Source organism: Strix uralensis, chromosome 5 (assembly GCF_047716275.1).
Source record: "Strix uralensis isolate ZFMK-TIS-50842 chromosome 5, bStrUra1, whole genome shotgun sequence".
Classification (NCBI taxonomy): domain Eukaryota; kingdom Metazoa; phylum Chordata; class Aves; order Strigiformes; family Strigidae; genus Strix; species Strix uralensis.
In genome coordinates this window covers 58,735,948-58,761,585 of record NC_133976.1, presented here as the reverse complement: position 1 = coordinate 58,761,585, position 25,638 = coordinate 58,735,948, and the positions used below count along the sequence as shown (strand labels likewise).

The following is a 25,638-nucleotide window of genomic DNA, read 5'->3' as shown; positions in this document are numbered from 1 at the left end:
CCCTTCCCGCCAAGTCTCAATCCATCTGACCATTTTCCGTGTGGGATAAAAGCCTTGGATAGTAAAACACTCATTGTAAAACTATTTTCCGTTGGATTCATGGCCACACACAGCTGGATCTCCTCCCGGAGTGCCCGACAGCCTGCTTGGAAGGGTTGGGTTTAGCATCCTGGAGAGGAGCCTGGGTGAGGGTGGGAGGAGGCAGCTCTGCCTGATAGGCCCTCCCTGCCCCCAAAACTAACCCCTCCCACCCTTTCCTCGGTCTGATTGGCCGGAGGGGGGTGGAGAAGGGCTGGGACAACTCAGCTCTTCATCTATTTAAAGGCAAGGGTGGGGCCCCTTCAGCTGCTTGCCTAGGACTTTTGCACTTTGGTGGAGAGGAGCATTAGCCTGCAGAGCAGCACCATGTCTTGCGTGAGTAGAGGAAGGGATGGGGCAGCTTTGCTTCGTGGAGTGGGACTGTGGGGAATGTGTTGGCTTGCTGTGAGGGTACTTGCACTGTCTTCCTCCATCTTCTCATCGACCCCTGTGTCAGAGGGACTGCTAGAGCTGGTAGCCTACTACTAGGGAGGAATGATCCCTGCTGCATGCCTTACAGAGAGGGGGCTGCTATTTCTTTTTCTAGCAGGAGTGTTTTTTTTCCCTGCAGGATCCCTTTGGGTACATACATGGGGGGTCCTTGCTGGGTTGGCTCCCAAGCTGGCATAATCTGTTTTACAGCAGCTCTACTCTGGGGAAGCAGCTGCAGTAATCTTTATTGTCTCTAAGCATCTTTTCTGGGCAGCCTTACTGCTTGCTTCCTGGCTGAAGTTTTCATGAGTCACTGAATTGTTCCCTCTTTCTCATAAGGAAATGTGCTGTACAGAAGTGTCCTTTTGTGAGTGTCAAAGACTGCTGAGGAGATGCTTGTGTCAGAAGAGATTCCACTTCTTTAATTTATCTTTCATTAGACTGAGGGTGATTAATCAAGGAGTGACCCAAGTACAAGCTTATTTAAGTGGGATGGGAGAAAGACTCTTAGTATTCTTGGGGTCTTGCTTCTGCTGTGGTAGAAAATGAGTACATATGGTTTTACCAAGGTATTTTAGCTCTCCTAGAGAGAAGGTGGGGAAAGATGGGTACATGGAGCAGGACAATATTCTTGCAAAGGCTGAGCCTACAAAAAAAACCCAAACAAAAACACAAACAACAAACCCTTGGGAGCTGGGGAGCAAAGTGTCTGAGCCCCTGGACCTGGGCAAGGCTTGGAGTTCAAATTCAAGCCAGGGGAAGGGAGGGAGGCTCCATCCATGCACAGCTAGGCTTGTGTGGGATGATGTGAGACCCACAAGGCACACAAGTGTGTTTGGGATAGGGTGGGTGTGATGGGAGCTTGCAGGTACTTATCCTTCACTGCTGTGAAATACAGATATGTTGATAAGAGCAGTGGGAGAAAGGTTGGGAAATCGGGCACATGTCCCATGTGACTGGGGTAGCTTCTCTGGGATGTCCCTGGTGCAATGCCCTAGGGGAAGGGAGTTTCCCTGTCTCCAGCCGTACAAGCGAGGCACTGTCTTGCAAGGCAGCAAGGAGAGCTGCCAAGCCAGCAGGTACTGAGGTAACATCTCTGCCTTCGCATTCCCCAGGGACCAGTATGCAGCAACTTGGGTCTCAAGCCTGGCCAGCGCCTCACTGTCAAGGGGAAAATTGCACCAAGTGCCAAGAGGTAAGCTGTGCTGTGCTGCCCGGGCATGGCCAAAGCACCACACTGGGTTGCCCTCTGCTGGTGGAGGACAGAAGGAATCCCTCCCCTGGGTAGGAAAGGAGCAGCTTTGGAAGGAGTTAACCAGGGGTTAACTTCCCAGTGAGTCACTGCCTAATGCACTTTGCAGATGCACTTTACTGCCAAGGGATAAGCCAAAGCAGATGTGAAGCTCCAGCTGTGTGCACTGGCAGTGACCACATCCTCTCTAGTGCAGGGTAAAGGAAATGGAAGCTGTCTATACTGAGACTTGGGTTAAAATCATCCCCACAGCCATATCCTCTCCCCTGCACGAAGATGGCCAGTAGCAGGGATACTGTTATGGTGCCTTGCTTCACTGCACAAGAGGAGATTATAGCCCAAACAGTTGGGAGGTCTTGGGTGCTCTGAGCCACTGCTGATGGTGTAAATGGAAAGGCTGCATGTTGCAGCAGGGGGTCTCAGTGCTGAAATTTGCTTTCACCCAGTGGAGATGCCTCTCAGATGCTGGTAGGGAAGGGAGGGAGGAAGGTGGTGAGCAGACAGGTGGGATTAAATGGAAATGCGCTCCTAATGCTGCAGGGATCAGGGTGTCTGGGGTCCCTGGGGAAGCTGCTGCAGCACACTCCAACCTTTGTGCAGGTCTGTGGCTGGTGGGGCCCCTTGATGGGTAAGGTGGAGCCTATAGCTGCTGTACCAGCACTAGCGGTGTTCCAGGAAACATGTCCCAGCTCTTCCCAGTGCCTTTGAAGTTTGATAGCATCAGAGTGAAGCCTCCTGGGCTTTCTCTTGCCAAATAATTTGCCTCTTCTCATCTGGGTAAGAGGCCTGGAGGCAAGGTGGACACTGGGCTAGGAAGCTGCTTCCTCCCACTGACATTGCAGATGCTTTGGGATAGCTAATGACATGGTAATTATTTCAGCTGCCTGCAGGGTGGGGAGAAGGCAGTGGCTGTCTGGCAGGATGCAGCACCAGCTAACTGTTTGGGGCTGAAAGGAAATCTGTGAAAAGCAACTGACTCCTTGGGAGCTGGTTTGAGTGCAGAATAACTCCCTCTTCAGGTCTCTAAGTGCTGAACCTTTCTCTCAAAAGTTTTGTGGAAACTAAGTCTCTCCTAGGGATGGCCCTGTGGGGCCTATCACCCCAGCAGAGGAGAGCACCCTTTACTGACACAGAACTATCTTTTTAGGGAAGCTGTGTAGTTTAGCAAAGGGTTTCTCTTTGGTTACCCTCAGCTGCGCTTGAAGCAACAGACCCAGAGATGCTCATGGTAATCAGCAACATGTTACCATAGTATTGATTAAAACAGCATTGATATTTTCTTTCTCTGCAGCTTTGTGATGAATCTGGGGAAGGATGCTTCCCACCTTGGACTTCACTTCAACCCCCGTTTTGATGCTCATGGTGATGTGAACACCATCGTGTGCAACTCAAAGAAGGTGGAAGAGTGGGGTGCAGAGCACAGGGAGACTGTCTTCCCTTTCCAGAAGGGGGGCACAGCAGAGGTGAGGCCTGGGACACATTCTCTGTCCATGCCCTGGTGAAGGGAGGGTGTTTGACACAGGGCACCCAACTGCAGGGACTGTCTCAGGATTGTCTGTACAGGAGGTGGCTGACTTCTTCTTGGCCAGTGCCACCACGCAGGGCTCTGAGCAGTGATCAAATGTGCAAGCTCTGTCTAGCTCTAAGGGATGTTACTGTTGAACTGATCAGGGAATAGGCATCTCTTGGGAGACCAGAATAACACTCCTGCTCTTGAAGAGCAGGTTACGCTGCTGAGCATGTTCACCCTGCAAAGAGAGGGTGGCACAGAAATGCTGTGGAGGGGAGAGGCTTGAGGGTATCTTGGCAGAAACTTTCTCTGACTTTTCCATTTGTCTTGCAGATCACTTTTGGCATCAATCAAAACGATGTGACAGTCCACCTGCCAGGCCACCAGTTCACATTCCCTAACCGACTTGGTCTCTCTGTCTTTGACTACTTTGATACACAAGGGGACTTCACACTTCAGTCCCTCAGCTGGGAATAACTTCCTCTGACACCTCCATCTCAAAGATACAGAAAAAGTGATCAATAAACAAGAGTTTTGCTCTACCCAGTCTCAATCTCCTCTCTCATACTGCAAGTCCACATAGGTTGGTCACCTTGATGGAGGGGTGGAGGGTAGCCAAGTTTGCTCAAGTACCATATGTGGGTGGGATTGTGCCAGCCTTGGCCCTTAAAGTCATGGATGGAGAGGAGGGTGAGGGTCAAAAGCCTGGAAGCACAGAAGGTGAAAATCCCAAGGAGAGTCTCAGCAGGAAACAGTGGGGTTAGATGTGACTTGGGGGAGGAGTGGAAGGGTCTCTTAGGCAAAGTCACCCACTCTTGATATCTAGACTGACACCTTACCCTGCTTGAGTAAAATGTTTTGATTAAATCTATCTCTTCCTAAACCAAGTATCCATGGCTGGCCTTGGACAGCTTTGAGCTGCTGTGCTAGGTAAACCTAGTGGGGTGTGGAGTGAGGGGAAAGTCCTCAGTTGTGCTACCTTTGGCCTGCACCCCTCTGTGGACACAGGTCCTACTCAAGACACAGCTCTCCTATGTTATCTTGGGAATTCTTGCTGCTGCATGAGCACAACAGTAGAAAAGGATGCCTTGTTGAGTGTGATGAAGCATGCGCTGGGCTCCTCATCCAAATCCTTGCTTCCAGCAACTGCAGAAGTATGCATACTGTTGGGCCATAGCTCATGTAGCACACAAGGGCAGTAACCTGGCAGGGTTTGGGGTTTTTTTTGCCCCATATGCCTTGCCCTGGTCCAGCGAGAGCTGGGAGAGGTAGCAATGCCCAGCTGGGGTCTGGGATACTAAGGATGTGTCCACTATGCTTTTGTAACTCCTTCACTCACATTAGCCCAAAGGAGCCTGAGCATTTCTCAGTCTGAACTGAGGTTAGCCTCTGAGGAGCCTGGAGATGATGAGGCATGTTTAATGTTACAGCATAGTTCTCACGGGGCTGTGGGTTGTTACCCAAGGTGTCAGCCAGCAGCTGCCTTGGGGGGGGTCTCCCAGTCTCATGCTGCTTTGGCAGTAATGACTACTGCTGTTGGGCAGGCTGTGCCTGGTGGGCATAGGAAAGGTGGAAGCTGCTCTTTCCACAGTGCACAGCATTTACCAGGTCAGTCTGGGGTGGAAGGACCCAATCTTTGGGTTCTCACTTTCAGGCTTGGCCATGAGCAACGCAAAGCACAAACAACCTGATGTCCTACAAGGACTCCTTGCTGGCCTGGCTGGGCTGATTCTTCCCATTAAGCAGTTGCAGAGCCATGGGAACTTACTCCTACAGCAGCAGCACCTCCTGTTCTTGCTCCATAATTCATGAGGCTCTGGCAGGTTCTGTGTCTCAGGTACCCATGCAAAGGGAGGCTTGGCTGCTAGAAATTGGGGGGCTGAGAAGGGAGAGACAGGTTGGAGACAAGGGTTCAAGATGGGCTTTTGAGCTGGGAGGCAGGAACACTCGTGGTGTACAAGTAACCTGAGGCACTGCAGCTGGATGTCTCTTGAAGCGTCATGTTGCCCAAAGCCAGTCTGCTCTGGATGATCACATCCTGCTCTTTAGGGCGACATCTATAATAGTAAACATGACAACTAACATTGCCACCCTGTGCATAGGCATGGCTGGGGGATAGCATAGCTTGGACAGTTCCCATAGATGAGTCCATCTTTTCTGGGGACGAGAAGAGAGTTTAGCTGTATAGAAGTGAGCCATACTAGGCTAGATGGCCTCAAGGCAAGAGACCTGGCCCAGTTTATGCAGTGACATTGACACAGTCTGGCAGACTGGGGTACATTTGGTAGGCAGAGAGTTGGCGATTTCCTCAGCCACAGCAGGGACATGGTGCTGCTGAGGGCTCCCTCCATGAGCTATGATGATGGACATGTAGGGGAGCTCTCTCCTTGCATCTTCCTCTGCTGGACTGATCTTGAAAGCTGAGCAAATGTGCTGATCTCCTGAAGCTGTACTTCAGGGCAATCTCACACTGTATCTTAATTGCACTTGGGAGTCTTTTTTTAGAAAGACTCTTCAAAGATTTTTTGTGGAGGGTGGGGGAAGAAAGCTGAGTGTAAGTTTTACCACAAGAGGATGAACCTTATTCAAGTGTCCTGCTAGCGTGGCTGCTTGCAAGTGACTCACTGGGCCTGTGAAATCTGTGACTCACTGTTCTCCTGACTTTGTTATGGCTCAGCCTGTTGCTAGCAAGGAGGTGAGGGTTCCCCAGCTGTATAATTTAGACCCATCGAGGCTGACTGCTCCCTTCCACCCACTCCCCCGCCTTGCGCAAGGTAGAGGCTGGCGTGCAAGGGCTGACGGACCTGAGGGTGGAGTCAGGCTCCGAAAGATAAGTGTCCTCCCCCAGCTGAGGACAGTGAGTGGCCTTGCAAAGGGAAAGGCACCACAACAACACTGCATACTGGCATGGAAGGTGATGCACTTTTATTTCTCGACTTGACCCCAGCCAAAGGCTGGGAGATGTTCCCAACCTGGGGCATTGCTCACCCCTCGCTTTCCCCCACAGACCCCAACAACTTTCCAAAAGCTGGGAAGATGCTGTGGCCTCCTGCTGGGCCCCTTGTAGCCTCCCGGGAGGGTGCTGGGGGCTGTGCCATGCCCGCCCCGCTGCAGCCAGGGCGTCGTTGGTAGCTGCTGGTGAGCAGGGTGTAGAGAAAGGGGTTGACGCAGCTGTTGCCATAGGCCAGGCAGGTGACACCGAAGTTGAGGTAGGCCTGGGCGGCAGGGCCGATGCCCAGCCCCTCGCCCCAGTACAGCCAGGCCAGCTGCCAGGCCCAGAAGGGGAGGAAGCAGGCCCAGTAGGCCACCACAATGGCAGAGATCCTGGAGAACAGCCGTCGGGCAGGGGCCCGGCTGGCCACCAGCAGCCCCAGGCCCCAGGCGGAGGACCAGTATGCCCGGGCCAGGCGGGTATAGACGACGCCCAGCACCACACCGGGTGCCAGGATGCTGGTGGCAAAGAGCACTGTCAGGTAGAGACGGAAGGCTGATGCCGTCCAGGTGGGGATGCAGATGCGCTTGTTGGGGCCGTCCCCCTCCCGCAGCTGGGTCATCACCATCATGGGGGCTGTAAGCAGGAGTGAGAGGAGCCAGAGGACAGCACTGGCCAGCTTGCGGTAAGCATTGCTGGCCTGCCTGGCCCGCAGTGGCCTGGCCACTGCCCAGTACCTCTCCAGGCTCATGGCGGTCAGGAGGAAGATGCTGGCATGCATGGTGAGGAGGTCCAGGCTGAGCAAAAGCCTGCAGCCCATATCCCCAAAGAACCAGTCATGGGCAAAGTAGGTGCAGACCACAAAGGGGATGGTGGAGAGGTACAGGAGGTCAGCCAGGGCAAGGTTGATGACGTAGACCCCCAAGGAGCCTGCTGAGTGTCCCGCCACCTTGCCAGAGGCCACCACCACCGTGTAGATGTTTCCCACCATCCCAATGAGGCACATGACCAGCAGCACTGCACCCAGTGGCCCCGTGACTAGGCTGTCCCTTCCCAGGACACTACTGTCATCAACCCCACCGCTGCTTTCCTCCAAGAAGCTGCCACTCTCGGGATCCTCTCCAGGCCTTGCACTGGTGAAGTAAGGGTCATAAGACATCTTTGGGTAGGGCAAGCAAGAGCAAGTCAGGCTGTCAGAGACCCTTTCCTTCCCCCTGCTTCCTCACTCTATGGGACACGTCTAGCCTTAACAGGAAAGCAGTCGAGCGAGGGGAAGAATGTTGAAAGTTCATCAGACATAGGCTACTCCAGAGAAGTCTATTCCTCACCTCCAGCTCCCCAGTCCATTTTGCTGATCTTGTCCATCACAAGCTCTGTCCGGTGGTTTCCCTTAACCATCAAAGGGCTGAGAAAGAAACACTGCCATCCCCTTCAAGATCGACAGCTGCAAAATAACCTCTGCCAGCCAGGACGAAACATCTCTGATCTTCACCAGCTTCTCATTTGTTGCTTCACTAGCATTCACTGGGCCCACGGAAACCAGTAGACTCAGTGGACAAGTAGATTTCTCCTTCCAAGTCTGTGTTCTCTCAGCTCAGACTCTGGAGAGGTGGGCTCTGCCCTCCTGAACCAACCACTGGAGAGTTGCCTTGGACACTGCATGGAGGAATGTGTCTGACTCACAGCTTCACACACCGGTGTGAACACAGTCCCAGTTTATACTGGGCTTTTAGCCACTAGCTGAGGAGCCCTACTGGCTCTCTCCTCTTTCTTGCAGACACAATCTTTCTTCCCCCATGTCTTCCTGCTCCCTCTTCCTTCTTATTCTTCTTTCCCTTTCTTTTCCCCATTTCCCCTTGCATGGTTGTTCTCATTTGAGAGAGGAGATAACTGAAACGTAAGACTTTTTAATGTGGCAAGTGGGGGAAAAGCGTCACACTGTGGCTTTAGAAGAGAAACAAGGGCCAGCCCTGAAAGTGAAATAGGCAGGGAGCTGCCACACTGTTCTCCTTGGCCCTTAGCCGAGTCAGGCTGAGAGGGCCTGTCCCCTACTCCCTTCTAAGGACATCAGGGCCCCTGGAGGTGTAGACAGTGGATGTAGTCCCCAGTTTGCAAACAAGCCCACCAGATGGTAGGACATCCCACATTTTCTATGACCGTGCCCTGTTCCACGCTTGTCCCCCTGTCAGCAGCAAGCTCCTAGAGACTCAAAGGGCTGGATATTTTATACCCGCTCTTTCCTCCCTCTCCCTAAAGACCATCCTCCTTCTCTAAGCTTTATCCCTGCTGCCTCACCTCAGAGCAGGGAGCGGAAGCCTGTTACGTAGGCACCAGTGCCTTCTAGTGGGACATTGCTGCATGACACCTATGCCCTCCTGCGCTCAACGCTACCTTGTTCTTTCTTCACCCACATCTGAGTCGCGTTCATCTCAGGGAACAGACGTAGAGGGACAGAATTTGCAGAGCAGAGACAGATGTGCCACTATCAACTGCTCTCTGCTGTTAGTTCACAGGCGTTTTCAGGCCGCTCCATCTACGCTCTTTTGCATCCTCAGTGTATTAGCTTCATTGTGGCCAAGTTAAATGCCTCCACTCATCTCCAGCAGCAATAACTCAGCAGCAAACAGGAGAAGGAAGCATCCTACCATTACTGCTCTCGCTGCGGTAGGACCCAAGCACCTTCCTGACCAATGTGCGGTATGCAATAGCTTCAGCATTGCCGTGCCACAGGAGTGGCCATATGGCACATGTCATCAATGGAGGCAACTTCAGAGGCCTCCCTCTGGGTTATCTGTGTCAACTCTTGGCATGTCTGGGTCACTCTCTCTACTCTTCTTCCCTGAATTTGCAGGTCATTTAGATGGGGCTTGAGCTTTTTTTTAATGGACTGCCCCATTTTCATGTTACCAGAACCAAAAGGCACTTCATTTTGGAACACAAGCTTTGCAATGGGTTTCGGTTTTTAGGACAGTCGAGCTCCAAACTGGGGGAGATCAGCAAACTGCAGTGAAAACATACTTTTGGGTGGAAAGCTCCATTGTGTCATGGCAGCAGGATGAGTGATGCTGCTTCTCATCCAGGAAGTCAATGCTCCCAACAGGTTGTGGTCTCAGCACAGAGAAGCCCCTGCCTTGGACCATGCCTTTGCCCATTTGGCTCTGAAGAGAAGATTCACAGTCCATGTGCCCCAGGAAATGCAATGAAGAGCCATGGCTCCTTGCTCTGATTGGCTGTGTCTTTTTTCAAGAAACGACCTTATGCCTTAGCAGTTAGCAGCTCAGCTCATTTAGGAAGTTAAAATAAATTACAATGGAATTTTAAAATTAATTTCTTTAGGAGCTAATTAAAATGCTTGTTGCCTCATTAATTCCAGTTAGCTCCCCTTAACACACGAGACACCTACTCTCACACTGCCCATGTAAAACTGCAGACACATCAGATTCTACAGTCATCAGCAGAACTCAGCTGGTCCTTCCAGCACGTGAAACAGCTCTCCCAGGAGAGCTTTAAGAGATGATCTTTAAGATATGAATCATGGGTTGATTTAGTGGTTAGGGCTAACTGTTACTAGAAGGGCATGAACATACGGACTTCCCACTACTGCATAAAATTATATGTGTATGTAACATAAAATATATACATACGTAATGTATAGGGCTGAATGAAAGTGCCAGGCGTTTGACATACAGAGAATGAGGGAGCAGAGATCCATGTCTTACTAACTTCAGCCATCAACCTCTAGGCTCTAGTAAAGTTAACAGAGTCCAAGGTCTGTATCAGACATGCCATAGGCTGCTCTCTGCTCCATTGGTTTGATTAGAGACTTAAATTTGACAGTTGAACTTCAATGGCATGAATATCCCTCACAGTATCTTCTGTAGGGCAGTATTCCACCTCCCACCACTTTTTGTTATATGCGTGCACACACACACACACATTATCCACATACACACAAGTATATACACACATTGCTTTTGAGCACATCTATTAACCCTCTCTAGCAATCAGAGGAAGGTCTCCACACAAATGTGGTCTGAAGAAGCTTTCAAGTCCATACATGGCAGGAGGAAACAGACCTCACATTTGGCTGTTAGATTACATCTTTTAAGGGACTTTTCTCAACTACAGCTCCCACTGATCAAATATCTAGATGTTTCACATCTCTGTTGCCAGCAGAGAAGCCAATTCTTGTAAAGGAACAGTCTCTCCTAGTTCAGCAGCCCCTGCAACCCACTGGGGTGTAGCCCCAGCCAGGCAACTGTTTTCCTGCGGAGTGATGCCAGGTCCCACATCCAACACAGCAAGTGCCAAGTTTTCAAGGCCCAATTGACAGGCCAGGCCTGCCAGCATCCAGTCAGATCACAGTAATTCAACAGTGACAGGTTGCACTGAGGATTCAGACTTGCAAAGTCTTGTGCTTGAAAGGAAGCAGCTTAATTTGGCCCCCAGAACAAATGGACTGTCCATGGGGAAAAAAAGTGCTTCAAAGAGCGCTTCAAGAGCACTGTGTTTCTCCAATGTCAATCTCCTCTCCTCTCCTGACAGCCCACCCAACAGGACCAAGTAGGGTTCAAGTCGTAGAGCGAGGTTCCTGCATGGCTTCCTAGGATTTAAACTTGAAGTAGGCTTCAACTGTAGTGAAGAAAAAAAGTGGTGCATTAGGGCAATACCCTGAATCAGAGTGGCAGGAGGGGAAGGAAACAGCACCCAGGCACTTACTTGCATATTCCTGTGGTGTCATGGCCTGGTTGATGATGCTCGTGAAGGCTTCGATCCAGTCCAGCTGGTCAGTCTCCGTCTCGCAGGTGAAGAGGTATTCCCGGTCGGGGGTGACAATGGTGAGGCCATAGTGCCAAGAGAAGTTGCCCTGTGTCCCCAAAGGCAATCCCTTCTGAACGCTATATCCATTCTCTCTGCTGCCCACAAATACCTCACCCTTCGCAAACGCATCCTGCACATCAGGAGGGAAAGAGGGATTTACGGAATACCAGAAGAACCAGGGAATAGAAGCAACGCACCTAAGGACAGGAGGAGAGTGGGTGAGGACCAGAGATGTAGCAGCAAAAAGATATGAAAACGGTCAGGGGATTCAGAAGAGCAGGGAGGCTATGCTCAAAGGCAGCAGCGTAAAGAAAAATTTAAGAGCGTAGATCTTAAGAGGTCTAAGAGAGGAACTGCTGCTCCCGCCTCTCCATGACACCCTCTCATGTCACTCTCCTCCCCATCATCGCCTTTACACCACTGCCCTCCCTGTTTCCATTGTCTGCAGGCAATGAAACAACACAGAAAGCATGGGATGAATTAAGTAAGATGGAAAGGGGAAGATCTAGAGTCCATTCAGAGCAGCTGGGGAACCTGCAAGCCTCCCTTACTGCAGCACAAAGACTCTGGTTACACTTCGACCCTGCCCTCAGCACTGTTGCCTGCAGCTGCCAGAGGTCAGATCTCCCCCTCACCAAAGGGTCCTTGAAGTACATGAGCCTGCGGTGATCCAGCGTGAACCAGCGCTTCTTAAAAGCCTCTCTCTGCTGTGAAGGTAAAAGGTGACATATGTAAGGGGACAGTGCCCTCTGCCGCGAGCAGTTCGAATGGATACCAAGAATTCATCCCAACCACTTGAACCAAGGCCCTGCCTTAACATCAACCTCCTCCTCACCCTTTCTGAGCTGAGAGTGGGGATCAGTATCGGGTCCCAACTGCTGTCCCCAAATCTTGGACCTCTCTGAAGGACCCCAGAGTTGAGACAGGAGAAATCTAGATGCTACATACCTGTAAGGTCACACACACACAGACACATGCAGAAAGATCTGTTGTTCTGGGAGAAAGCAGGGACTGTGGCTTCACCTACTTTCACATGTGTCCCTCCCCTTCCCTTTATTCTCCCCTCCCTTGGTGCACACACACAGTTCCCACGGGTTTCTAAAGAGTCAGGGGGGAATGGGGAAACAGCAGGAGAAAAACATTGAAGTAGGGAAGGTCAGTGGCTCTCTAGGAGGTCCCTGTTAGATTTTTCTTCTCCCACAGCAGCTCACCTTGGGACCAGTCTTCTCCATGTATCCCTCCTTCAGGAAGTTTCTTGGCAGCCTATTTTTAATCTGACAAAAAGGCAAGAGTAACGTCACTTAGGCATGTTTCTTTGCTATTTGATTTTGCCCCCAACCCTTCCTTTTATTCCTCCAAATTCAGCCACTTTTTAAATTCATGTTTGCAGAATTGCCTCACCAGGAGTCACTTCTGTCTCCAAAGCACCCAGAAACAGCAGAGAGCAGTTGTTCTCTGGCCATCACAGGCCCTCTTACACACACTTTTTCATCCCTCTATCCAAACACTGCAATTTCCACTTCTGTACCTGGGGATCTAATAGAAGCTAATGGGCTCTTTTATCACATAACCAAGTACCAGCAGGAGACTCAGCACCACGCTCTATTGCTGACTCACCTCGTTATCACTGGCAATGGGAAATGCTACCTTCAGATAATGGAACTGCACAGAGCGAATGGCATTGTACCAGTCTACTACCTCCTGAGAATGGAAAAGGACAGGACAGAAAGCTTAGCCAGAGCAACAGTGAGCCATCTAAATTCACCCAGGTCCACCCAACCCTGTGTTAACTATAAACACAGCCAGCTCTCCCTCCCCGGCACCTACAGCATCTCCCTCAAACACACACCACCAGCATGGCTGCCCCATTCCCCACATGCACAGGCAGCACATCTGAACATCTTCTCCAGCAGCTCCTCCCACACAAACCAGCCAGTGTTTCTGCCCTGCTCCCTGCAGCAAAACTCTCTCACAGACACACAGACACAGAGCCAGAATCCCCACCCTATTACCTACAGCAACTCACGCACGTATGTACGGTCCTACCCATGCTTCAGACTATTTAGTGTCAGCAGCTTCTCAAAACACCTCAATTGCTTTGCAGTGTTTGATGCTAAAACCAGATACCTTTCCGCTTTCATGGTAGACAAATATATTCCGGGTCTTGTTGTCTTTGAGATAGGTGATCTGCAGGCCATTGGGGTTCCCAATCTTCACTGGCTGGAATGTAGCATTGATGACATCTATTTTAATATTGATTTTGGGTTCTTTGGCCTGAAAACAGAATGACATTGGTCATTCATGAGCAATCCTAGTGGGAAAGGGACCTGAGCTACTGATTTAGTGGGGTAAGGCCAGATCAGAGAGTTTTAAAAGGTAATTACTGCCCCTTCCCAACAAAACTGTTGTGGCATGCAGTCCCTTCACTGTGTGGTGTGCTTGAGACCAAGCAGTGACCCAGCCCCTCCAAGTTAGATTTGAGCTGTGCCTACTCTGGAACTGCCAGTGAAACACTGAGAATTCATCTGACTTTACAGCTGAGCCAGTCTAAAGGCTAACTGACCTCAAAAGGAAAGAGCCCACTCCTAGAATCATAGAATGGTTTGGGTTGGAAGGGACCTTTAAAGGTCATCTAGTCCAACCCCCCTGCAATGATCAGGGACATCTTCAACTAGATCTGGTTGCTCAGAGCCCTGTCCACTTGACCTTGAATGTTTCCAGGGATGGGGCATCTACCACCAATCCGGGCAACCTATTCCATTGCCTCACCACCCTCATTGTAAAAAATGTCTTCCTTACATCTAGTCTGAATTTACCCTTTTAGTTTAAAACCATTACCCCTTGTCCTATTGCAACAGGCCCTGCTGAAAGGTTTGTCCCCATCTTTCTTATAAACCCCCTTTAAGTACTGAAAGGCTGTAATAACGTCTCCCCGGGGCCTTCTCTTCTCCAGGATGAACAATCCCAACTCTCTCAGCCTTTCCTCATAGGAGAGGCATTCCATCCCTGTGATCATTTTTGTGGCCCTCCTCTGGACTTGCTCCAACAGGTCCATGACTTTCTTGTGCTGAGGACTCCAGAGCTGGACACAGTACTCCAGGTGGGGTCTCATGAGAGCAGAGCAGAGGGGGAGAATCACCTCTCTCAACCTGCTGGCCATACTTCTCTTGATGCAATCCAGGATACCCTTGGCTTTCTGGGCTGCAAGCACACATTGCCAGTTCATGTGATTTTTCATGCACCAATACCCCCAAGTCCTTCTCCACAGTGTTGCTCTCAACCCCTTTATCCCCCAGCTGGTATGGATACCAGGGGTTGCCCCAACTCAGGTGCAGGACCTTGCACTTGGCCTTGTTGAACCTCATGAGATTGTCCAGGTCCCTCTGGATGGCATTTCCTGCTCCTCCCTACCTCAAGCCATTCCCACCCTGTGATAGTGCATTAGCACTTGCCCCATTCATTTCAGGGAGATGATCGAGCAGCAAAGTAGCCTTTCTCAAAACAAACCAAACAACTGTTTTTTGCCAACTTGGCTCACAGTGGGGTGAGACAGGGATGCTGCAGGATTACACAGCCAGGCAAATGGGTAGGGGTGAAGTGAAAGATCAGTCCTTTTATCGGCAGCGAGGGAAGGGTGTTGGGAAGCGCAAAGGGAGGACGTGGGGAAATGTCACCCTGACAGTAGGAAGAGGGCCTCTCTCCTCAGTGACATGTTTCTGTTATCATCCCTGGCCTGGGATGAGCAAGGCAACCTCAGAAACATGCTTAGAAAATAGAAACATCTCTGTGACCCCACTGCCCTGGGTGGGGCATGCACTGAGGTGGGAGTTGACCACCATACTCACATCCTGCTTGGTGAAATACTTCAGACATCCCTCTCTCTCAGACAAGAGGAACTTGCGGGGTAGGAACTGCCCGTTGTCTCGACCTCGCTTCCAGAGGATACCTTCCTTCACCCCTAGGAGCAGAAGGCCACTTTTAAGAGCATCCCCCCACAGGTATGGTAGGCATCAGAGAGCTGCATGCAGCCTGGGGTCCCAGCCACACCTCTGGGATAAAGTACATGATGGACTGCTGCTGAGATCAAACACTTGAGAAGGAGAGGTCTCACCTCTGAGTTACAGATGAAGTTGATGGTATTCCTGGGTTTGCAGCCCAGATAAATGGTCACCAAAAGACATTCTGAGATGCTTCCCATCTCCTAGTCTGGTTCCCACTACTGCCTCTGACTGTGTGAGAGCTGTTGTTCCTGTGAACACCAGAGTCCTGACCCACACAGACCCTGGTGTGGAACCACAACTCTTCCCACTCAACTCTGCAGGCCTTTGGGCTGCAGAGCCTTGTGTCACAGCACTGGCAGTGACATTTCAAAGACAACTGCCATGGCTGGAGGGGGTGGCATGCAGCAGGACAGAAATTCCTTACTGCAGAGGTCTGGCTCCACCAGGACAGCAAATGCCTTTGAAAAATACCAGCTGGTAATACCAGGCTTGGAAGCAAGCCATGGCAGTGCCAACCTATGCTGCCCACAATTTAATCCCCCCCAAAACAATGCCCTGTAAGTACCAGCTGGGTTCTCAGGAGTACTTGTAGGATTCGCAACATTGACACTATGAGCTTTGTCCTCATGGTGAGTGAAGGCAACAGGCAGGATATTTTGACGTTGTGTTCTGCTCTTACCATCAGAATATGGCAGCTGTTTTCCTGGCTCAGTGAACTCTTTGCGTTCATATTTGGCCCGTATCCACTGTTCTCTCAGCACTCTAGGGAAGGAGGTGACACATAGCTCAGAAACAAACTTAGAGGAGCCCAGAACTGCCCTTCCCCCTTTTCTTCTGTATGCAGCAACTTACTGGCAGTCATTGTAGGTTGGCTGGTAATAGTAAATAGGGATGTGAGCTTCATATGTGGCTTTGGTTACAGCATTCCCATGCTTGGCCAGAAACTGCAGAGTTAGACAGAGAGTTAGTGCCTTCCCTTTGATGCAGACTCATGTTGGACCTTTTTCTTTCCTGATCCACTGCAGGGCTAGATGCACACTGAGCTCTAATGGAGCATTCTCTTTCCTCTCCATTGCAACATCCCAGCAAAGTCGGGCTACAGAAAGGTGGGTCTCAAAGGTCTTGTCTACTCTCAGAAGTTATACTGGTTGCGCCTGAATCAACAGAATGCCATAAATGTCACTTCTACGGGGCTAGGCGTACCCACATTCAGTGGATTTGCTGCTATGCTCCACATCTCTGGAGAGACCAAGTTCAACAACAGCTCTGCAATGTCATCTGGGAGGACATTCCAAGTCTCTTCACTCCTCTCCACAGAGCAGCGAGATACAGACTACTTTCTTTGGATCTCTGGAAAATATCTTCAGTCCCCTGAAGATTAATGGGTTGAGGGGAGTGTAATGGGGAGAAGTCAAGTTCCCATTTTTCCCAAGAGATCACATATCTGGAAACTCATCTTAGACCATGGAATTACCTAAGATTTTCCCCTTGGACTGCTGAAACCAAGAGGAGACACTGAGGCTGGATGGTGCTGGTGAGTGGTAAATGAGTAATCTGGAGCAATAAAGACCCTGAGCCTTGGCAAGATACATTGCAAGAGCTCTACATTTGCCATAAAGTAACAGAACAGGGAGAGACACATAAAGCAAGTGCATGCTCCCCCTCCCAGTGGGTTATGGGGACTTTATCCCTGCTTGAGTACTCAGAGCATGAGTAGCAAAGGGACAGACTAAATCAGATTAAATCTCCAATTCTGTGCAGCCAAAGGCCTGATTTTCCCAGGACAGTCTATTGCCTAGACCCAAGCCACCTGACATACCAGTGGGGATAAAGATCTCACCTGCACCTGAGCATCATCCCAGTGGTCCATCTTCAGGGATTTGACTTTGCTGATGCTAGGGATGTTGCGGTGAATTCCTGAACAGCTGAGGCATATAAACACACCCAAAGTAGAGGATGCCCAGTCAGGATCTGAGGGTATAAAAAAGGGTGTGACTAGAAGCGGTAAATTCCCCTGGGAGATATGCCTCAACTGAGAACATAGCCCTGAGAAACAGAATGCTGGATGACCACAGTTTCATCTGAGCTGATTAATTATCACCCAAGGTACAGATGCCAGTCAGCAAAAACCATAGCTATTAGTCCCTCACTGCCCCTGCTTCAACCACTTCATCTGAATCTCTATTGACCTGAACCTTAAAAAACTCCAAAGTGCTCTGCACACTCCCTTTGTATAAAGGGTCATCTGCGATGAAAAGGAAGCCATCTCTGGGAAAGGACTCCAGGAGCTGTTTAGTGCAACACAGCAAACCCCCACCAGTATTTTGCTTAGGAAGTGGAAAGCAGCCTTGAATCCAAAACTTTCTTGGGAGAATTTAAGAAGGTATAATGGTACTAATTAGCCCAGTCTTAATTTGGCTCAGGTGGTCTACTCCATGTGTCCCTTTGGGAGGTGTATGATGGGTATTTTTAGCAGCACTTGTAGGACGTCAAACTGGGTACCCTTTCCAGAGAGCAAGCCCTTCCATAAGAGAAATCTCTGAGGTGCCTGTAGCAGGTTGTCAGTTCAGAGCTGAGTCATAAAGGAGACAATGCCCTCCTGAATCATGACTTCTTTCTGGAGCAGTTAGGATTTCACCAGGACCTTTCCTGTCAGATCCTGACTGGGCATGACCTTGATTTGTATTTGAGATCTGACATGACTACAACCCACAGTACTGCAGCTACACAGCCCTTGCTCATCTAGCACTACCATGTCCCTGTCCTTCTTCCCACCAGCGCTTCGGCAGCATCTCCTTCCTCCTCCCTTGACAACTCACCTCCAGGGAGAGGAAGCGAATACCCGGAGCAATGCCTCTCCTTCCTTTCCACCCCAGGCTTGTGTGCAGTCCAGACAGCCGGTACTCCAAACAGCTGCTAGAGACCAGCCCCTGCTTCCTACTCTTCCTCTAGCAGCCATCAGAGACTCACCTGGCTTCCCGCAGTCTGCACACAAAGAGTTTTCTGCTCTTCTCCACACCTCCTTCAGGGCCTTCACGCTCCTCTCGTTGCCTCCAGCCATCATGTAAGAATGTTATTCCTCCAGGCAGGGCCGGGCAGGGCCAGGAGGGCAGCTGCCTGCACCTTCTGCACCTGCAGGCCAACCCACAGGGTTGCCCAAGGGCAAAGGAGCCACCAGAGAGACAGAAGCTCTGTCAGAGGGAAAAGGGGAAGGCAGAAGCTGTAAGGTTAATGGAAGGAGCACGGAGGCCTGACGCACCTGAGCTGGCTGAGCACAGGCAGGGGCAAAGAGGCTGGAGGCTGAAGTGCACCCAGACTGTGAGTGAGGAGGAGGAGGAGACCTGCCCCATGGGCGTGGAGGGAAGTGCAGCAATTAACCACAGAACTGGTTTTTCCGCATTTCTGCTGGTGAAAGGACAGGCCAGGAAAAGAGCACAAGCAGCAAGGGACATGATAAAGGCAAGGCAGCCCTGGACAAGCGGCTGCCAGGCTGTGTCAGGACTCGTCATGCTCTGTGGGCTGTGGGGGTTGGCTTTGGCTCCCCTGCAGTGCTTTAGGAGCTTCCACCAAAGTCAGCTGGCCACCACGCAAGCATTACACCCATCTTTAAGGCGAAGACTGGAGGGTGAGAAAGGTTCAAAAGTTCAGCCCAAGTCACTCAAGCCATGGCAGTCCTGATGCCCCCACCAGTTCGTGCCAGTACCTCTCACCACCACTACAGAAACCACGTTCAGCCAGGTCCTGCATCTTGGGACACTGTCTGAGCCAAAACCCATCCCTGCGCTTGCCTTCCCCAGCTAAGAGGAGTAGCACAGGTACCACTGACACCAAGCAATGACGACAGCTTGAAATAAACTTTCAGACCTTTATTGAAGAGATGCAGATGTAAAATACTCAAGAGGAGTGGCAGAGCGAGTCTCAGGGCAAGCAATCGGGTGCTACGCTGGCTGCACAAGGTGGTGCTATAGAATCTTTTGCTGGCAGAGAGCTGAGGAGCAGTGGGAGCTGGAGGCACTCAAGCCCGAAGCAACCCCATCCACCCCAGGCTGAATGCTATGGCCAGGGACATCTGTGAGATCTATGACAGTGGCTTCTCTCTCCTGCCCCAGCCTGGGGGTAGAAAGCACGACAGGAGCGGGCAAGGACACACAGACAGACCCCACACACTGGTGGAGCAAGAGGACCCGATACCGGCCCCACACATCTCCTTCAAGCCGCCCCACAGGCAGCAGCCATGGCGTGCCCTTCCTCCCTCCCTTCCACTCACCCCACAGCCCACCGCTGGTGGTGCTCGGGGCTCCCCCACACCCTGGGGCCGCTCTACCCTCCGCCCAACAGCAGCTCAGCCGACAAGGGTCTCCCGCTTGAGACATCATGAAGAAACCAGCCCCTCAACCTCCTCCGCCCGGCGAGGCGCCGGCAGCACAAAATGGCGGGCGGGGCAGGGGCCGTCCTTCAGGGCCGGGCGGCGGCGGAAGGGGCGGGCGGCGGGAGCGGCGGCAGAAGCAGCAGCGTCGTACCGCCATGGGCCGCAGGAAGAAGGGTTGGGGCGGCCGTGAGGGGAGGTTGGTGGTGACTTTCGACGAGGAGAGGCGGAGGTAAGGCTGGGCGTGCCCCGGGACGGGGGAAGGTGTCCTGCGGTGAAGGGGTCGCTAAAAGCTGGGGGGGTTCTGTGTTGCCGGCGGCAGGGAGTACCTGACCGGCTTCCACAAGCGGAAGGTGGAGCGGAGGAAGGTGGCGCTGGAGGAGATTAAGCGGAAGCTGAAGGAGGAGCAGAGGAAGATGAAGGAGGAGGTACCCCCACAAACACCCCCTGACCCTCTGTGGGAGAAGGCCCCCCCCCCCCGCCCCCCGTCCTGCCATGGCGGGCTGGGAGCGGACCAGGCCGCGGGGACCAGGCTGTGGGGCAGGAGGGGTCTTCGGGCTTCCACTGCCCCGCTTGTAGGGGATGAGGCCATCCTGGGCGGCTGGAGCGGCAGAGGCGCCGCAGTGACCTGTTTCCATCCCTCAGCGGCACCAGGAGTACCTGAAGATGCTGAGCGAGAGGGAGGAGGCACTCGGTACGTGCTGGGTCTTCGGCGGTGGGGTGAGAGGTGGGCGCCCGTGGTCCGATACCCTGGGCTGGGTGATAAGGGCTGGAGCAGGGACGCTTGCACGCTGTCCCACAGTGTCAGCACCTCTCATGTCCCCCTGGGAAGCTGGGCAGTGTGACCTCCGCAGCCCTCTGGCCCTGGTGGGACAGGTGTCAAGTGAGTTGTACAGAAAGACACAAGAAGGAGGGCATCTCCAAGGTGTTAGCAGGTCCCCTCTGCTGGGAGAAGGAGCTTGCCCATCATGCTTGTAGTGCCAGTGTTCAAGCCCCTCCGCCCTTTAACCCTACATGCAAAGGCTGGGTCCCCCCACCAGTATGGCACCACAGGAACAAGAGAGCGTATATTGCAACAAGTTGGGCACTTTGCAGTGCAGGATTTCATGTCTCCCCAGATGAGGCTGATGAACTGGAGCACTTGGTGACGTCGCGGACAGAGTCTGTGAACATCGACCACCCAAACCACATTGTAACAGTGACTACCATCAGCGACCTGGACCTCTCAGGGGCACGCCAGCTGGGACTGACCACCCCTGTGGTAAAGCCTCTTGCTGCCTCTCTGTATCAGCCATAAATATTCTTGGGGCTGACTAGGTAGGGCCGGTATTCCCTGACTATGCCCAAAGACTGGGAAAAAAAAAGAAAAGCTGGCTGGGAGCAGGGATGCAAGAGGGAACTCATAACTTTCACAGTCCTCCACAACTTATGTTGGGCCTCTAAAGAGAAAGAAATGTCTGATGTGAACAGCTCACTTGAAACCTCCCTGGAGTCCTTTGCTAGTCCCAGCTGCCCTTCACAGAATCATCTAGGTTGGAAAAGACCTTGAATATCATCTAGTCCAACCATTAACCTAACACTGACCGTTCTCAACTACACCATGTCCCTAAGCACTATGTCAGCCCGACTCTTAAACACTTCCAGGGATGGGGACTCTACCACTTCCCTGGGCAGCCCATTCCAATGCCCTTGTGTAAGTGAAAAGCGTCACAGGAGAATTTAGTATTTTAAGAGCAAATATAGCACAAGCAGGGAGATTTCAGACTTTGCTGCATGGGCTATCCTCAACCTCTTTCCTGTGTCCTGTCAAGGAAAAATTATTAGTATGATGAGGGATTTCTTTCTCCATGATCCATCCTGTGCTTGGACCACAAATAAGGGAACCATTCACTTCTGGTTGCAGTTGCTTCTATTCTCAAAACATACTGTAACAGATCTCATATTTGTTTCATAGAGTCTTTCAGGCACTGGTTGACTTGATCCTTTTGAGCTTCATGACTCGTGGCTGGATTTGAGCTTTTTTGGGGAAGTGTCTGTGTTTGATAGTTAACCTTTCACACTTGTAAGGTCATCTTCTAATCTGAAAAGCCGCTTAAAGGTGTTTCATTAGTCATTCAAGAAAAAAGCTGAAACATTCAGTTCATACTTTAGACTTCAGTTGCATGGCCATTAAGATGCTGCTGAAGTTTTTTGATCTTAGGGTGGATTACTGTAGGACTTCTCACTGGTTGTCCCTTTTTGAGGGACTGCAATGATAAACATTGAGATTTGGACAGCAAGGGATGTGGAGAATTAAAAAAGACTTCATCCATAACTAGATGGTTCACAAAACAGGATGAAACCAAGAAGGCAGCAGAAACATCAGAATCACAAGATTTAATGTTTTGATGTGTCTATAAGGATTTTTTTCTCTCTTTTTGCTTCATTTTAAAGGGAAAAAGTGATGGATCAGAAGAAGAGAAGGGGGAAGAGGTGGCGAACAAGCCTGTAAGAACAATGCCCAAGAAGTCCAGAAACCCCTTTCTATCTGAAAAGTATGTATAAATTCATGCAACTCTTTACTGCTAGGCTGTGCATGCTCATCAGGAGGATCTTGGGTTTCCAGATCGGAGGTGTGGTTGCAGGGAGGGAATGCTGTGCTGCCTGGGCGTCAGCGGGCAGGAGCCAGCAGAGGGCACTGGCAGAGCACAAGCCTGCCCCGGACACTCCCATTCCCATCACGTTGATCGCTGGTGACAGCAGCAGCAAGAGGAGGAGCAAGATGCGGTGCAGGACAGGCTTTGTCCTGAACTGTTTACCTAGTCCCCTTTCTTGGTATATATTGCAGGGAAGGGTGTATTGCAGGGTGCAGAGTTGGTCTCAAGGATTGAAGGTCAAAAGACCCTAAAGCTTTGGCATTTTCCACATTTTTCAGTATCCAGGATTTACAACTGCTTTGAGGATGCAGAGAATTACTTAACTCTGTGGTGGCTGGGTAACCCATTGCTCAGAAAATTTGTTTTGGTTGTTACTGCACGTGTAGACTTTCAGGTTTTTTGCTCTGTCAGGATGGTGCCCAGAACAGTGGAGTTCCTCTGGGGCTTGCTGTGGCTGGTGTCCATTCATGCTGGGCCACACAGGGCTCTCCTGGTGGTGGTCTGGTGTTGCCTTGCTCCTGCAGACTTTGGTCCCCAAACATTTCTCTCTTCCTGCCCTGCACAGGATCTCTTCTCTTACTGCCACGCTGCACATGCATAGCCGGAAAAAGACGAAAAGAAAGAGACCCCAACGTGGGCAAGGCCCACACAAGAAAATCCAGAAATCCAGCACAGGGCGAACTACTAAGACTCAGCGACGGAGGCTGACAGGAAAAATGGGCCGTGACCAAGATTAACGGAGAAGCTCAGACCAGCAGCTGGGACAGTGCTCCATGTCTGGCCTGCTGCTGTTTGGGGCCCCTTCATTACGAGCAAGGGCCTTGTTTACTTGGTGCTCTGACAAGCAGTGAGCCCAGTTCAGCCTTTCACCTCTGGAGCATTGTCCAGGATGACTAGACATTCTACCCATTTATTTCTGCAGTTGTCTCCAGCTAGATCTCTGGGTGCCATGGAGTCTCTAAAAACTTCTGCTGGGGGTCACATTCTCTATTTGGCGTAACCCTTCTGTCCTTGGGCCTCCCCTTCCAGATCTGAAACTTGGCTTTATCAAAGGAGAGGATCTGAGGTGGGTTGCAACAGGCACATTGTCAGGGCAGTTTGAGACTTGGAAGAACTCTGCTTCCACTCATGCGTCAGTGCCCTGGCATTTCTGCTGTGCAGTAAATCCTTTTTCCGTGGAGACATGGTGTCATCTTGTCTTGTGTTTCTTCTCCAGTGCCATACCTGAATGCAGGGGTACTTTTTGTTTGGTACCTGTGCCAGGTGAAATTTGGTAACTTTGAATAAATTTTTAACTCATTCTGCTAAAAAACCCCCATATTTGTGACTTACTTGAAGCACAACGGCAACTGTGCTAACACCAGTATCAGCTGGAAAGAGGGGAGATGATTCCTGGTGCTTAAAGGATATTGAAATCCACTGGTGCTTGGGAAATTGAATAGCTGGGAGCTATTACTGCAGTAACACAGAGCCAGCCAGAGTGGGAATGGCTCATTCCTTTGTCTGCTGAATATGCTGATCTTAATTGCGATAGCTTAGAGGAGTATGAAATGACCTAATGCCCTTGCTGTATGTGTGTGGCCCTCTCTGGGATGGGAGCAGCAGAGACTGCCCTTTACCTCAGGGCTGCTGCAGTCGTCAGCAGTTAATTGCCTTTCTTGGAACCCTAGTAAATGTTTTTTAGCATGGATGCCTTCAGCAGGGTGGGGGGGAAGGCTTTGTGTGATTGGAGTTGAGGAATACTGGTGGCAAAAACTGAGTGATTCCTCTGAGGAGGAGAGTGAGCCTAGGCAGCATGCTAGCCTCTGTCCTGGAGTATCTGTAGGAGATGGTGGCCCTTATGCCTCTGTCAGCCAGGCCTCCTCCTATGCCATGTGTACCAGCAAGGAAATGACAAAGAAACAAAAGGCCTGTGTGGCCAAAACCCACACCAGAAAATTGGCAACCCAGCAATGGGCAAGTACATAGATTCCTCATGCTAGAAATGGGAGTGGAAAGAGTAAACCAGTGCCTGAGGCTTTGTGGAAGAACATCAGAGCAATGCTGATGGCCACCAGCCGCTGAAGCTAATGGCACCAGCCTGATGTGTCTCTCCATCATTTCCCAGGGCATGCGCACACATGCACGCTGCGCGCACAGAAATTCTTCAGAGTGCATTGAGGAGGAGGTTACGATCTCAACACTGACAGCAGCTACGCAATTTCTGCTAGAACATCTTCCTCTGGAGAGAACTGGGTGACACGCATGTTTGTGGTGAGGGATGGGGTCCGTTTGTACCTCCCATTCTCTGAAGAAGGAAAATGGTGGGGAAGTGGACACTGGTAATCCGTGTACCACTGGTGCCTTGTGTGCTTGGACTCTGAGTCCTATCCTGGGCTGAATTCTTAGGCACTAACGCTGAAGAACCTCAGTCACATGAAAGCACAGTGTGTGTGGTTTCCTCACCTCCAAAATAGTTTACATACGTTGCCTTAAAGGCCTCTCCAGAAAGCTCATGGGGTTTAATGTGTGACCTTACCCATCTTCCTGCCTTACCTTGGGGTCTTGGGCGTTTCAGAGCTGCAAAACCACAACTCGGAGGCAAGGCCAAAAGTCTGCTTCCGGAGTGAATCTCATCCAAAGTGTCCAAGAGGCGCCATATGTGAAACACAAAGTGTTTATTGCTCTGGTTTGCAAGTAATGTGCTCTAGAGCCATTCTACGGTTGTTGGGTTTGAGAGGGATGTAGAAGGGAAGGAGAGGGAAGTTCTGTTTGGACTGGTGTACCACACCAAGAGGACTGCAGCTCAAAGCTGGAGGACAGTGTGTGACACGCCTGGTCTGGGTCATACAGAAGCTTTCCCTTCTCTTCAGGCCATAGTGCCTTGTGGAGTGACCATGGGCAGGAGGTGGCTTGTGTTTCCCCAGCCCAGGAGTTTGCTCTGGAACTGCAGTGGCCACTGGAAATGTACAGTCTGTGCATTTGTGAAATCTGCTGAAGTGTGGGTTGGGTTGCTTTCTGCAGCCTATAGACAGCCTGGCATGGTCACTGGGACAGTGCTGGATTACCGCATTGTAATCCTGATGGGATGTTAAGAGTGTTCTCAGTAGTACTTCGGTGTGTGTTATCTTGCTGCCAGGTGATTTGGAAGAATCTTTTTTAGTTTGCTGGCCCTAATAACTTCTGAGCCTTTCTCAAGTGTCAGCTGAAGTCTCTAACAGCTTCTTTCATGCTCTGAAAGCTTTCAGTTCCTGCTGGAAGTTGTGTTTCCACATTAAAAAAAAAAAGCTTATGGAAAAACTGACAACAGCACTGTTAAATCCTATGCAGTGTTAACCATCAGAATTGTTCTCCATTTGATTGATTAAAGCTTTATTTTGTAATGTAAATTACTGACTCAGCCCTAGCCTGCTGTCTTTGTGTTACACCCTGTGCAGACAGGCTTCCCCAGGATGTTTTGGAGCTCCCACATGCAAGTTAGTGTGTTAAGTGTTTGCCAGACACATCACGGTTCATACCAGACTCTGGCTTACAATTCTTCTTTGCTGCTTCCCCTTGTTTTCAATATGGATTTCAGCATTTCTGTTGGGTTTTTTTTTTCCCCTCCTAGCTGCTCACAAGTTCCAGCTGT

General features: G+C 50.9%; 4 protein-coding genes across 7 annotated transcripts; 2 read left to right on the top strand and 2 right to left on the bottom strand.

Moving 5' to 3' along the window:
* Positions 1 to 344: 344 nt before the first annotated feature.
* On the top strand, positions 345 to 3,814 carry LGALS1 (galectin 1). Its single transcript, XM_074869448.1, has 4 exons — positions 345 to 414; positions 1,626 to 1,705; positions 3,054 to 3,225; positions 3,606 to 3,814. The coding sequence occupies exons 1-4, from the start codon at positions 406 to 408 to the stop codon at positions 3,747 to 3,749; spliced, it is 405 nt and encodes a 134-aa protein (XP_074725549.1). The 5' UTR covers positions 345 to 405; the 3' UTR covers positions 3,750 to 3,814.
* A 2,442-nt stretch (positions 3,815 to 6,256) lies between these two features.
* On the bottom strand, positions 6,257 to 7,411 carry LOC141943784 (urotensin-2 receptor-like). The gene has a single exon (XM_074869447.1). The coding sequence runs from the start codon at positions 7,361 to 7,363 to the stop codon at positions 6,257 to 6,259; it is 1,107 nt and encodes a 368-aa protein (XP_074725548.1). The 5' UTR covers positions 7,364 to 7,411.
* Positions 7,412 to 10,172: 2,761 nt separating this feature from the next.
* Positions 10,173 to 19,433, bottom strand: LOC141944525 (arf-GAP with dual PH domain-containing protein 1-like). 4 transcript variants are annotated; one of them, XM_074871204.1, is made up of 12 exons: positions 19,294 to 19,433; positions 17,997 to 18,217; positions 16,867 to 16,997; positions 15,879 to 15,970; positions 15,706 to 15,788; positions 14,871 to 14,983; positions 13,153 to 13,299; positions 12,643 to 12,726; positions 12,237 to 12,299; positions 11,661 to 11,732; positions 10,924 to 11,155; positions 10,173 to 10,836 (listed from the first exon to the last, which is right to left on the bottom strand). In XM_074871204.1, the coding sequence occupies exons 2-12, from the start codon at positions 18,088 to 18,090 to the stop codon at positions 10,808 to 10,810; spliced, it is 1,140 nt and encodes a 379-aa protein (XP_074727305.1). In that variant the 5' UTR covers positions 18,091 to 18,217; positions 19,294 to 19,433; the 3' UTR covers positions 10,173 to 10,807. The 4 variants fall into 4 exon arrangements, with proteins under 4 accessions (XP_074727305.1, XP_074727308.1, XP_074727307.1 ...); XM_074871207.1 differs by having other exon boundaries at positions 10,924 to 11,071; XM_074871206.1 differs by having other exon boundaries at positions 11,661 to 11,729.
* On the top strand, positions 18,708 to 23,208 carry NOL12 (nucleolar protein 12). Its single transcript, XM_074871208.1, has 6 exons — positions 18,708 to 19,624; positions 19,715 to 19,820; positions 20,038 to 20,086; positions 20,511 to 20,653; positions 21,826 to 21,926; positions 22,594 to 23,208. The coding sequence occupies exons 1-6, from the start codon at positions 19,401 to 19,403 to the stop codon at positions 22,763 to 22,765; spliced, it is 795 nt and encodes a 264-aa protein (XP_074727309.1). The 5' UTR covers positions 18,708 to 19,400; the 3' UTR covers positions 22,766 to 23,208.
* Positions 23,209 to 25,638: the final 2,430 nt, after the last annotated feature.

Excerpts from the sequence above, each read along its gene's own strand:
- LGALS1 (XM_074869448.1), top strand. Across the intron at positions 1,706-3,053 it reads ATTGCACCAAGTGCCAAGAG|CTTTGTGATGAATCTGGGGA; the intron begins GTAAGCTGTGCT and ends CTTTCTCTGCAG. Across the intron at positions 3,226-3,605 it reads AGAAGGGGGGCACAGCAGAG|ATCACTTTTGGCATCAATCA; the intron begins GTGAGGCCTGGG and ends TTTGTCTTGCAG.
- LOC141943784 (XM_074869447.1), bottom strand. The coding sequence starts at position 7,363 with ATGTCTTATGACCCTTACTTCACCAGTGCAAGGCCTGGAGAGGATCCC.
- LOC141944525 (XM_074871204.1), bottom strand. The coding sequence starts at position 18,090 with ATGATGGCTGGAGGCAACGAGAGGAGCGTGAAGGCCCTGAAGGAGGTG. Across the intron at positions 11,733-12,236 it reads TGGAGAAGACTGGTCCCAAG|CAGAGAGAGGCTTTTAAGAA; the intron begins GTGAGCTGCTGT and ends TTACCTTCACAG. Across the intron at positions 11,156-11,660 it reads TGTACTTCAAGGACCCTTTG|GATGCGTTTGCGAAGGGTGA; the intron begins GTGAGGGGGAGA and ends CCTGATGTGCAG.
- NOL12 (XM_074871208.1), top strand. The coding sequence starts at position 19,401 with ATGAAGAAACCAGCCCCTCAACCTCCTCCGCCCGGCGAGGCGCCGGCA. Across the intron at positions 19,821-20,037 it reads AGAGGAAGATGAAGGAGGAG|CGGCACCAGGAGTACCTGAA; the intron begins GTACCCCCACAA and ends TCCATCCCTCAG. Across the intron at positions 20,087-20,510 it reads CGAGAGGGAGGAGGCACTCG|ATGAGGCTGATGAACTGGAG; the intron begins GTACGTGCTGGG and ends ATGTCTCCCCAG.